Source organism: Microplitis mediator, chromosome 11 (assembly GCF_029852145.1).
Source record: "Microplitis mediator isolate UGA2020A chromosome 11, iyMicMedi2.1, whole genome shotgun sequence".
Classification (NCBI taxonomy): Eukaryota; Metazoa; Arthropoda; class Insecta; order Hymenoptera; family Braconidae; genus Microplitis; species Microplitis mediator.
This window is the reverse complement of record NC_079979.1, coordinates 10,876,938-10,889,693: the sequence shown is the minus strand read 5'-3', so window position 1 is coordinate 10,889,693 and position 12,756 is coordinate 10,876,938. Positions and strand designations below refer to the sequence as shown.

At 40.1% G+C, this 12,756-nt stretch overlaps 3 protein-coding genes across 3 annotated transcripts; all 3 read left to right on the top strand.

The window, feature by feature from the left end:
- Nucleotides 1–3,278: 3,278 nt before the first annotated feature.
- On the top strand, nt 3,279–4,826 carry LOC130676984 (uncharacterized). The gene has a single exon (XM_057483499.1). It carries the CDS (start codon nt 3,279–3,281, stop codon nt 4,824–4,826), a length of 1,548 nt encoding a protein of 515 aa, XP_057339482.1.
- A 303-nt stretch (nt 4,827–5,129) lies between these two features.
- On the top strand, nt 5,130–5,792 carry LOC130676983 (uncharacterized). Its single transcript, XM_057483498.1, has one exon. It carries the CDS (start codon nt 5,130–5,132, stop codon nt 5,790–5,792), a length of 663 nt encoding a protein of 220 aa, XP_057339481.1.
- Nucleotides 5,793–5,829: 37 nt separating this feature from the next.
- LOC130676982 (uncharacterized) lies at nt 5,830–8,118 on the top strand. Its single transcript, XM_057483497.1, has 2 exons — nt 5,830–6,042; nt 6,109–8,118. The coding sequence occupies exons 1-2, from the start codon at nt 5,830–5,832 to the stop codon at nt 8,116–8,118; spliced, it is 2,223 nt and encodes a 740-aa protein (XP_057339480.1).
- Nucleotides 8,119–12,756: the final 4,638 nt, after the last annotated feature.

Here is a 12,756-nt window from a genome sequence, read left to right as displayed (position 1 = left end):
AGAGTAGCCACTACTATTATTTTCCGTGTAGGCTCTAAAATATTGCATCGATTCCCAAATAAAATTTTATTTATGTCTTTATAGCATCTTTAAAATTAAAAATTTCATGTATCAAATTCTTTTAAATTAACAATTAAAATTAAATTATACCCTCTCTACTGGTATAATTAGTAAAACATTAAAAGGGGTTGTTGCGTAAAGATCAAATGTTCGCGCCAGAACATTTGATAACTCGACGCTCTACTATACCAGAGGTGCTGCTATCGACGCGCCCTCTGATACTCGGAATTACAACTCAATAGCCAGCTACGCGGCAACTCGCATTATTCTACAACACATGGCATAGAACACCACGTGCTGTCAGTATTATTATTCTAAGTACATCGTGTTAATTACTCTACACTATCAAGTACATCATTCTAATTGTAACTCGCTGATACACCATGTATTTGTTATCATCTATATTCTTCAATTATATCCGGTTTTTCATATATAAACTCTGTGCTCATTGCTGTGGTGACCGCGTGTCAAATTAACATGCCGGATATATATAATATATATATATATATATATATATATATATATATATATATATATATATATATATATATATACAGGGTGATTCAGAATTACCTTCACAGCGGGAAAATTTGAACAGAGGAGACAATTCTGAGCATAAAGTTCCTTAGCCATTTTTCAAAATTCTCAATAGTTTTTGAGTTATTTAAAATCTAAATTGACCAATCAAAGACATGCTTTGAGATTTAAAAAAAAATAAAAAGAATAATAAATAAGTTTGGCAACGCCGCAACAGTAAACTTCAAGTTATACACTATTTATTTAATTTAAAAAGTTCGATTTGTCACAGAAGAGAAACAAAACACACAATTACAACATAGAATATATTCGTATATTTTGTTTTATCTTTTCTCTTTTTATAGAAAGAATTATTAATGGAAAATTATGCTTTTATGAAAAATAAAGCTTTTGGAAATTCGACAAAACAAAAATTACAGATTTTTAATTATATGATGAGCAACCCAGATTGAAAAAAGAAATTTGAAAACTAATTGAATTATGTTTTACCAGAATAAAAGCAATTTCAAATAGACAAATATATAGATACACATTATTTTAAAATCTTTTATTCCGCTTGCTCTGTCTCGCTCAAGACTTTGCTAAGCGCTCATTGTACGTCATACAAAACATATTTGTAAAGATCTCGCGGATTGTCTTGTTAAACATCATCCAAGTGATCTTTCTCGGCGATTAGCTATCTGACTATCTCGCTGATGGTCTTGCTGGTGATCTTTCTTAGAATTTTGCTGGTGATCTTGCTGACCATCTGGCTGATGGTCTTGCTGGTGGTCTTGCTGGTGGTCTTGCTGGGGGTCTTGCTGATGGTCTTGCTGGTGGTCTTGCTGAAGGTCTTGCTGGTGGTCTTGCTGGGGGTCTTGCTGATGGTCTTGCTGAGGGTCTTGGTAGTGGTCTTGCTGATGGTCTTGCTGGTGGTCTTGCTGATGGTCTCGCTGGTGGTGTGGTCTTGCTGGTGGCCTTGCTGGTGGTCTTGCTGATGGTCTTGCTGGTGGTCTGGCTGATGGTCTTGCTGATGGTCTTGCTGGTGATCAGCCAGATGGTCAGCAAGACCACCAGCAAGACCATCAGCAAGACCCCCACTAAGACCACCAGCAAGACCATCAGCCAGATGGTCAGCAAGATCACCAGCAAAATTCTAAGAAAGATCACCAGCAAGACCATCAGCGAGATAGTCAGATAGCTAATCGCCGAGAAAGATCACTTGGATGATGTTTAACAAGACAATCCGCGAGATCTTTACAAATATGTTTTGTATGACGTACAATGAGCGCTTAGCAAAGTCTTGAGCGAGACAGAGCAAGCGGAATAAAAGATTTTAAAATAATGTGTATCTATATATTTGTCTATTTGAAATTGCTTTTATTCTGGTAAAACATAATTCAATTAGTTTTCAAATTTCTTTTTTTAATCTGGGTTGCTCATCATATAATTAAAAATCTGTAATTTTTGTTTTGTCGAATTTCCAAAAGCTTTATTTTTCATAAAAGCATTATTTTCCATTAATAATTCTTTCTATAAAAAGAGAAAAGATAAAACAAAATATACGAATATATTCTATGTTGTAATTGTGTGTTTTGTTTCTCTTCTGTGACAAATCGAACTTTTTAAATTAAATAAATAGTGTATAACTTGAAGTTTACTGTTACGGCGTTGCCAAACTTATTTATTATTCTTTTTATTTTTTTTTAAATCTCAAAGCATGTCTTTGATTGGTCAATTTAGATTTTAAATAACTCAAAAACTATTGAGAATTTTGAAAAATGGCTAAGGAACTTTATGCTCAGAATCGTCTCCTCTATTCAAATTTTCCCGCTGTGAAGGTAACTCTGAATCACCCTGTATATATATATATATATATACATATACTCGCAATCACGTGACTTTGCAGCCACAAATAATTATTCTTAATTTACATTCACTTTCATTACTCATCAATTAATTATTTACTCGTACATGATGTCAACTGGTGTGACTGATGTCATCATTCAGTCATCCAGTAATCTTAATCTCAAAAATCAATATCAAATTTTATTTGTGACTGCAAAGTAATTATTATACGTTCAGACTCGGCTCGCTAAGCATCTATTAAGTTTATACTCGGCTCTTACTCGTTCTCAATGTCGCGTATCAAAATTAATTGTGACAAAAATGTATACTCGAACTATTGATGATATTTGTAAATCATTAATTGTTAATAATTTACTCTTTATTGCGCTCTTTTGTATAAATTAATTCACGTGTATGGTGCCGTGTAAATTTATAAACTCGTATTCATTAAACTCAACAAACTCGATCTTCAACTACGCTCTATATGTATATAATATAATGTTCATGTGTACGGTGCCATGCAATTTATATAAAACTCAATTAAACTCAAATGCAATCGAATAATGTTCAATAAGTGCTCTAATATGAACTCGTGATCGACTCTTGTACTCTACGCTATTATCTGTGATTGATTTTTATTAAATATGGACAATACACCAAATAAGTGAATTTTTATTTCTTTCACCATCCCGATCCAGCAAACTAAATATTTAATGTAGTTTTTAAGTTAATATTTTACATTATGGTCCTTCGAGCCGGATCGGATGGTGAAAACCGCGTAAAAGTGATCACAGAAAAAACTCGTGTTTTCATACTCGTACAAATGCTAATATTACAATTACTCATCAGATTCAATGGCTGATGAAAAGAACTCGAAGGGAGATGGAGCGCCCAAGGACGATTCTCCCTCTCTCCCACTCACTCCAACCGTCGTCATCACCGGTAGTGATGAGCACTCGACCACGCCAACTGGGATCTTACCAAATCTACCTGGTAATCCCAGCGACTCCGACATCACTGATGTGGAGACACGCAAGGCACTCGATACTCAAGATCCCAAGAAGCGTACTCGTAGGAAGTCCGCCAAGGGATGCGAATTCGAACTCAGGATCAGCAGTCAACTGTCCAGATTGAGGCTGATCTCTGACATTGAAACTCGTGCTTCAGCACTCACCGCTGCGGCAGGTGCAGCATCACTCAAGGCTCGACTCGACGTACTCACCCAGGAGTGGCAGGAATTCTCCGTTATCCACGACTACCTGGGAGCCAACGCAACGGAGGACTTCCTCCAACACTCGTACATCAAAGATGGCATCTTTGATGTAACATACCGGTCTTACCTGGGAGCTCGCACTCGCCTATCAACACTCATCCATGAACTCGACACTCCTGCTCAACCCGCTCAAGCTCAGAACTCGACTCAACGCTCACACAGCAGCGTCAATCTCGCTCCACTCAACATCACGCCATTCTCTGGTGACTACGCCAAGTGGCCAGAGTTCAGGGACATGTTTAAGTCCGTCGTCATCAATCGTGCTGGCCTGGAGGACGTCGAACGTCTTCATTACCTGAAGACGTACCTTACAGGTCAAGCGGCTCAAGCAATCGCCAACACTCCTATGTGCAACGAAAGCTTCGCACTCGCATGGGGTACCATCTACAAACGCTACGATGTACCTCGGCTACTCATCGGAGCTCAACTCGACAAGTTGGCGAACCTGCCAACACTCACCTCGCGCTCATCTAAACAACTCTACGCGCTCATCGATCAGGTTCAGGAGGCGATTAATGCACTCCGAGCTCAAAAGGTCAACCTCCAAGACGGTGACTGTTATTTACTCACTCACGTGATCGTCTCCAAACTCGACCGCTCAACCCGTGAAGCTTGGGAATTATCATTGGGATCTTCGGTGGAATTCCCAAAACTCATACAACTGCGTCAATTCCTCACAGAGCGTGCTCGTGCTCAAGAACGGTACGAGGAAAGTACCTCAAAGGCTGGTGACCACCAAAAATCCAGTCACTCGAACTCGCACTCAAGCTCCAAAGGCCATAAGACCTCCTATGCTCATATGGCAACATCCTCGGCTCCAAAATCGGCTGGAGCATCAACACTAGCAAGCGCTCAACCCAAAGTGGTGGCTAAAGCACAGTATCCGTGCGACCTGTGCCAAGGTGATCACTACCTGTTCAGATGTGACCAGTTTGGCAAGATGACTCCACAACAACGAACTCAGCTGGTGATCCAAGCCAGATTGTGCCCAAACTGTCTTGGACACCACCGAGTCGAGTCTTGCAACTCGCAATTCACCTGCAGAGTGTGTCAGGAACAGCACCACTCTATGATTCACCCAGGAATCCCTGCAACTCCAGCTCGAAGTGCTCCTGCTCAAACTCAATAAGACTTTGCGCTTCCGCACGACACTCAAGCAATCGACACGCACTCGCACTCGCCTACTACAAGCTCACCGCACTCAAACAACACTCTTGCCCACACTCAAGCTCAACATACTCATGATCGCAGCACTCGTACTCATCACTCGCCCACTCAGAACTCAACAACTGGTTGTACTCAAACTCATCATTACGCTACGTTACTAGCGACTTGTCAAGTCCACGTAGTGACCAAGTTAAGTACTCATCCAATACGCATTCTCTTAGATACCGGTTCTGAGATATCCTTTGTTTCAGATTCATTGGTAAGAATGCTCAATATTTCTCGTGCTCGATCACACCTTACTATCCTAGGGATCGGTGCAGCCAAGGCTGGCCATACGAGAGGGTGTGCAACTCTCACTCTGCGCTCATGCCACTCGAATCAATCACTCACGATCAAGGCACATATTCTCAGTGGTTTAACTGCTCAATTACCATCTGACCAAGTCCCAAATACCGACTTGGCACAGTACTCGCATCTCACGCTCGCAGATCCAGAGTTTGGAACCCCAGGTCCAACGGATGTCATCCTTGGAGCTGATTACTACGGCCAGGTCATCACTGGCGAGATCATCAAGTGCAAATCTCCTGGATTACTCGCTCAAAACACCATCTTTGGCTGGATTATCATTGGTCCAGTCCAAGCTCGGCTCAACAAACCACTGAGAATTCATCATGCTGTCTCCAATCATCATGATCAAGATCTTCAAGACTTACTGACTCGATTCTGGCTCCAAGAAGAGGTCAGTCCAACTCAACTACGCTCATTAACTCCCGAAGAAGAGGCTTGTGAAGCTCACTTCCGGGACGCTCACACTCGAGACAGTTCGGGCAGATACATCGTCAGACTGCCATTGATATCAGACCCGCACCAGCTGGGGAACATACACAGCAGCTCGTCGCTGCTTACAACACCTCATGCGACGTCTTGATCATGATGCTCGGCTCAAAACACTCTACATGAACTTCATGGCAGAGTATCTCGAACTCAAGCACATGGTGCCTGCGGCATCATCTACATCATCAATTCAATACTTCCTACCCCACCATGGGGTACTGAAGGAGGACAACAACAACTTCAAGATCCGTGTGGTCTTCAACGGCTCAAAACCAACCAGTTCAGGACTCTCACTCAACGACATCATGCATACCGGGCCAAAATTACTCGTTAACATCTTCGACGTACTCATCAGCTCGCGACAACACCGGTTCATCTTTATCACAGATGTTACCAAAATGTATCGATAGATTTTGGTTCACGAAAAGGACCAAGGTCTGCAACAAATACTCTGGTTTGATAAGGAAGGAAACATCATCCCCTTCAAACTTACCACAGTTACTTATGGGACGAAATCAGCTCCATTTCTTGCTGTTCGAGCCCTGCTCCAATTGGTCGAAGATGAAGGACATAGATTCCCACTCGCAATCGATCCACTCACTAAAGGTCGGTATGTCGACGACATTTCCGGAGGCGCAGATGATCTCGAGTCATTGCAAGCAGCTGCAAATGATATCGAGGGTCTGTGCAAGGCGGGCGGATTCCCACTCGCCAAATGGGCAAGCAATCATCGCAAACTACTTCAGCTCAATCGTGCGGAAGCGATTACAAAATACAAAATAGAGGATCCAGAAGTCAGCACCAAAATTCTTGGGATGTACTGGTCTTCAAACAAGGATCAATTCTCTTTCAAACACTCGCCACCATGCTCAACTCAACCATGCACAAAGCGTGCAATTCTATCAGAGATTGCTCAGATCTTTGATCCACTGGGATTCCTATCACCACTCATAATTCAAGCCAAAATGTTCATGCAGGAACTTTGGCTTGTAAAACTCGGCTGGGACACTCCATTGTCTGCAGAATTACGACAGAAATGGACTTCATTCAAAACTCAACTCGATATGATTCATATCATCAAGATTCCCAGATGGATCCACTCGTCCACGAACTCGGCTCTAGAAATCCATGGATTCTCCGATGCCTCGCAATTGGCGATAGCTGCGGCAGTATTTATCAAGGTCCTACCGACAACTCGAACTCAGAGAGCAAAGGTTACGCTGCTTTGCTCTAAAACCAAGGTCGCACCGTTGAAACCCCTAACGATTCCACGCTTGGAACTCACTGCGGCTCACATGTTGGCAAAACTCGTCAAACACTGCCAGACTACACTCAACTACTCGCATGTGCCAACATATCTTTGGACCGATTCATCAATCACGCTCACGTGGATACACTCGCACCCGTCTCGCTGGAAAGACTTTGTCAGGAATAGGGTGTCATTTATTCAAGAACTAATTCCAGATGGCCACTGGAAGTTTGTCCCTGGCACTGACAATCCAGCAGATTGTGCAACTCGAGGCTTGACAACCAGTCAGCTTAAAACTCATCAACTATGGTGGTCTGGCCCATCATGGTTGCTCGAAGACTCGCCGTCCTGGCCAACCAGTCCTATTCATAAAGATGCAGATACTCACCTGGAAGAACGTCCAGTCAAATCACTCTATGTTTCGGCTCAACCACTCAACTCGTCTTGGACGCTAATGGAACGTCCAATCCCACTATTGCGTATGCTCAGAGTTACAGCAATTTGTGGGAGGGTACGCGATATAATCAAACGCATACCACACTCGACTCTCGCTCGTCCACTCACATCAACTGAAATCAACCTCGCACTCCAGTTCTGCATCAAGGAAACTCAACGTATTCATTTCTACTCTGAACTCCAATTACTCGAAAAACAGGCATCATGGCCAAAGGATCACCCATTTGCTCGGTTGGTGGCCTATCAAGACACCGATGGCATCGTCCGAGTAGGGGGGAGATTGGAAAATGCTCCAAACTCAGATCAACAGAAGCATCCTGCAATTCTACCTCGTGATGCTGCTCTAACTCGACTCGTCATCTCTGATGCCCATCAGCGTACCATGCATGGTGGTACTCAACTCACACTCGCTCATACTCGACTCCGATACTGGATCATTGGTGGACGTCAACCAGTACGTTCACACATACTCAATTGTCTCGTCTGTGCTCGTCATCGAGGTGTTCGGGCTCAGCAATTAATGGGACAACTCCCAACTCAACGTGTCACCCCAGCGCCACCATTTTCTCACACTGGAGTCGATTACGCTGGTCCAGTATCAATCAAATCATGGAAAGGTCGAGGATCCAGGATATACAAGGGCTGGATCTGTGTGTTTGTCTGTCTGACCACATCAGCAGTTCACGTCGACCTTGTCAGCGACTACTCATCATAAGGATTTATAGCAGCTCTCCGATGGTTCATTCACCGTCGAGGGATATGTACAGCACTCTACAGCGACTGTGGAACGACATTCCAAGGCGCGTACTCGGAACTCAAGCGGCTCTTCACTCAAGGCACTCAAGAATCTCATGCTCTACTCGATTGGGCCACTGTGCATCAAATCACATGGCATTTCAATCCTCCTGCTGCTCCCCATATGGGTGGTAAATGGGAAGCCGCAGTGAAATCGGTGAAACATCACCTGACTCGCACACTCGGAGAATCAGCCTTCACGTTTGAAGAACTTACGACTCTTCTAACGCAAGTGGAGGGGATTTTGAACTCGAGACCATTGGAGGCTCTATCAGACGATCCTCAGGATCCTTCATCGCTTACTCCAGGTCACTTTCTCATTGGGAGACCAATCGTTGCCATCCCTGAACCTTCACTCATGGATACAGAAGTATCAAGACTCTCTCGCTGGCAGTTCATTCAGCAACGTGTCCAGCATTTTTGGAATTACTGGTCCACCAGCTACATCCAACGTCATCTGGCTCGAACCAAGTGGCATCATGCTCGCAATGACATCAAACTCGGCTCACTCGTCCTTCTCACTGATGAACGAACTCCACCAACTCGCTGGTCACTTACTAAAGTGACTGCTCTACATCCAGGGAAGGACAATCTCACTCGAGTGGTTACCATTCAAACAGCCACTGGTACTCTCACTCGTCCAATTGCCAAGCTCGCACTCTTACCACTTGCTCCAGAACCAGATGCCTAACTCAATGGCACTCTACTCATCAATCATTAGGTACTCAAGATCATAATCAGCAACTCTGTTCCTGATGGCGGGCGGAATGTTGCGTAAAGATCAAATGTTCGCGCCAGAACATTTGATAACTCGACGCTCTACTATACCAGAGGTGCTGCTATCGACGCGCCCTCTGATACTCGGAATTACAACTCAATAGCCAGCTACGCGGCAACTCGCATTATTCTACAACACATGGCATAGAACACCACGTGCTGTCAGTATTATTATTCTAATTACATCGTGTTAATTACTCTACACTATCAAGTACATCATTCTAATTGTAATTCGCTGATACACCATGTATTTGTTATCATCTATATTCTTCAATTATATCCGGTTTTTCATATATAAACTCTGTGCTCATTGCTGTGGTGACCGCGTGTCAAATTAACATGCCGGATATATATATATATATATATATATATATATATATATATATTGTAACGGGTTTTTCACCACCGGGGATCTACCGGAGTGAAGTCCGAATACACGTACGATTTTTGGCAACCTTGTTCAAAATTATTTGTTGGGCGCCAGGTGATTTTATAATCACCAAAAAAACAACAATTATCAAAATATAACTCGGCTCAGGGTGGCGGATCGAGGAAAGGTCAGGCATTTAAGATTACGATAAATAATTAATCAGAATTAACACAAAATAATTAGTCGTATATTAAATAGAAAGTAATTGATCGGTATCACAAAAATAATCGGTTACAACAAAATATAAATGCCGTTGTCGGCTTGACTCGATATAAACGAAATTAAAATTGCTCGTAGAATAATATTTGATCAAACACAACGTCAGTTCGGTTGTCGAAATAAAATAAACTTATTTTATTTTTCACACAGAATACTTGACGAATGACGTCAGCGTATTGTTAACGTAAGACTTGACTGCGGTACGAATGAGACACGGATAATCCGTAATTCTCAGAATTGCTCGAGGAAATAAAATAAAATATAAAATAATATTTTATTTCGGTAACGCGTTCAATTTCACTATCACCAGTTATTACGCGAAATTAATTATTTTGTTAATTAATTATTATTGCACTTCACTCGTTCATTAACAAATCGGTTGTACACTTTGTTCAGTTTCGGGCCGAGGCTTCGGCTTGTTCACTTGATCACTTAATCGGTTATTGTCGGTCGAAATTATTGGTCGCGATTAATTAATTGTTCGTTGATCAAACTCGGATTGATCTTACATGTCGTAATGCAACTTGATCATACGTCGGAATCGAAATTGTTCGTTTAGTCGAGTCGAATTGTTCAAATAACAAAAAATAAACGTGGCCGTTCAGTTCGGCGTCTATCCCGGATCTCTCGTTTCAATCCATGCGTTGGATCGTTTGCTCGGTCAAAGTCGGAATTTTTCGTCATAGATGTCACCAAAAGTTGCTCACCGGGTTTTATTATTTCAAATAATTTTTAAACCACGGGTCGATGTCGAATTTTCCTCATGTTACAATATATATATATATATATATATATATATATATATATATATATATATATATATATATATATATGTATATATGTACATGTGTTGAGTGCATATGTTGTATATATGTACCTATGTACTCACACCGTAAGAAAAAAGGCCGGAGCGCCCGTATATATATACATAGGGGAAATATGTACATTTTCATGGTCATCTGAAATATAACAGCATAAGTCCATAAAAAATATATAATAGTTCATGAAAGTAATATCACATTTAAATCCATGTATACACTAGGTACACTTGCTCTCGTTCCTTACGACGCTGAAGGGAGAGGAGTAAGAGGGGAACCCCAATTTCACGGGTAAGACTAAAAAAACATCAGAGTTAGTCCTCTAGTTTCCTTATTTCTCTATTCCCATTTGGGACCCGCAGTTGCGTGATTTATGAGCTATAAAATCTCGGTCCTGACATCATGCTCGCCGTCCACCAAGAGCTCTCAATTTAATTACCGAGCGGCTTCTCTATTACTCCTGATACCGGGCGATGCCCCCCAAGATATCACCCTTCCATCTTATAACTTAGAGGTCAAGCCGGATGACGCGTGCCGCGGACAAGACTGTTGCTTGACCCACCAAGTGCTCCGTTTTTAATTACCAAACGACTCTTTTATTCTATTGGCTCCCGACCACGACCAGTGGTCCCCCCAACGCTTAGAACTCTTTTTCTAATCCAATGAGCGCGACATTATTCCTCGGAATCCCCACTATTTGCACTCTTGTAGAGGCCCGAGCAATCCCGCTACCATCCTGGTGCTGAGCGGTATCCCTCAGATAGCGCCCCCCCCCAATCGCCAACTTGGTGGTTAAGCTAAGATGACGTATGTCGTCAAGGGCAAAATTATATTTGACCAACCAAGGTGACGTTTCCAGAACCTTCTACACTATAATTGCATAATTATTAATCTTCCAAGGGAAGACTGAACTTTTCAGATAACTTGCCCCCGTAATAGAACCATTTTATATAAAATGAGTTACCTAATAATTAAAAGATATAATTTAGATATTAATGATTTTTCTATATAATTCTTTTCTTATTTGCTTCCACCCCTGGTTAAAAAAGAGAATTAAAGAGGATTAAAAATGAATTGAATCCTTTTTAATTCTCTTCAGAGAATTAAATAGAATTAAGGAGAATTCATATTTAGAAATTTTCAATATTTTTAAATTCTCTTCAGAGGATTAACTAGAATTAAGGAGAATTCATATTTTGAAATTTTTAGTACTTTTAAATTCTCTTTAGAGAATTAAATAGAATTAAGGAGGATTCATATTTTGAAATTTTTAATATTTTTAAATTCTCTTCAGAGGATTAACTAGAATTAAGGAGAATTCATATTTTGAAATTTTTAGTACTTTTAAATTCTCTTCAGAGGATTAAATAGAATTAAGGAGAATTCATATTTAGAAATTTTTAATACTTTTAAATTCTCTTCAGAGAATTTGATCGAATTGAGGAGAATTCATATTTTGAAATTTTTAATTCTTTTAAATTCTCTTCAGAGAATTAAATAGAATTGAGGAGAATTCATATTTTGAAATTTTTAATACTTTTTAATTCTCTTCAGAGAATTTGATCGAATTGAGGAGAATTCATATTTTGAAATTTTTAATTCTTTTAAATTCTCTTCAGAGAATTAAATAGAATTGAGGAGAATTCATATTTTGAAATTTTTAATACTTTTTAATTCTCTTCAGAGGATTAACTAGAATTAAGGAGAATTCATATTTTGAAATTTTTAATACTTTTTAATTCTCTTCAGAGAATTCAATCGAATTGAGGAGAATTCATATTTTGAAATTTTTAATTCTTTTAAATTTTCTTCAGAGAATTAAATAGAATTGAGGAGAATTCATATTTAAAAATTTTTAATACTTTTAAATTCTCTTCAGAGAATTAAATAGAATTGAGGAGAATTCATATTTTGAAATTTTTAATACTTTTTAATTCTCTTCAGAGAATTCAATCGAATTGAGGAGAATTCATATTTTGAAATTTTTTGTACTTTTAAATTCCCTTCAGAGAATTAAATAGAATTGAGGAGAATTCATATTTTAAAATTTTTAATACTTTTAAATTCTCTTCAGAGAATTAAATAGAATTGAGGAGAGTTCATATTTTGTAATTTTTAATACTTTTTAATTCTCTTCCGAGAATTAAATCGAATTGAGGAGAATTCATATTTGGAAATTTTTAATGCTTTTTAATTCTCTTCATATTAATCGAAAAGAATAAAGAACTATTCTCAAGAAAAATATAGAGAGCCCGAACTGGGATGGATATCCCGAATTGTCCATGGGGAAGACCACTGGTTATACCAAAAATAA

Excerpts from the sequence above, each read along its gene's own strand:
- LOC130676982 (XM_057483497.1), top strand. The coding sequence starts at position 5,830 with ATGGCAGAGTATCTCGAACTCAAGCACATGGTGCCTGCGGCATCATCT. Across the intron at positions 6,043-6,108 it reads TACTCGTTAACATCTTCGAC|ATTTTGGTTCACGAAAAGGA; the intron begins GTACTCATCAGC and ends ATGTATCGATAG.
- LOC130676983 (XM_057483498.1), top strand. The coding sequence starts at position 5,130 with ATGCTCAATATTTCTCGTGCTCGATCACACCTTACTATCCTAGGGATC.
- LOC130676984 (XM_057483499.1), top strand. The coding sequence starts at position 3,279 with ATGGCTGATGAAAAGAACTCGAAGGGAGATGGAGCGCCCAAGGACGAT.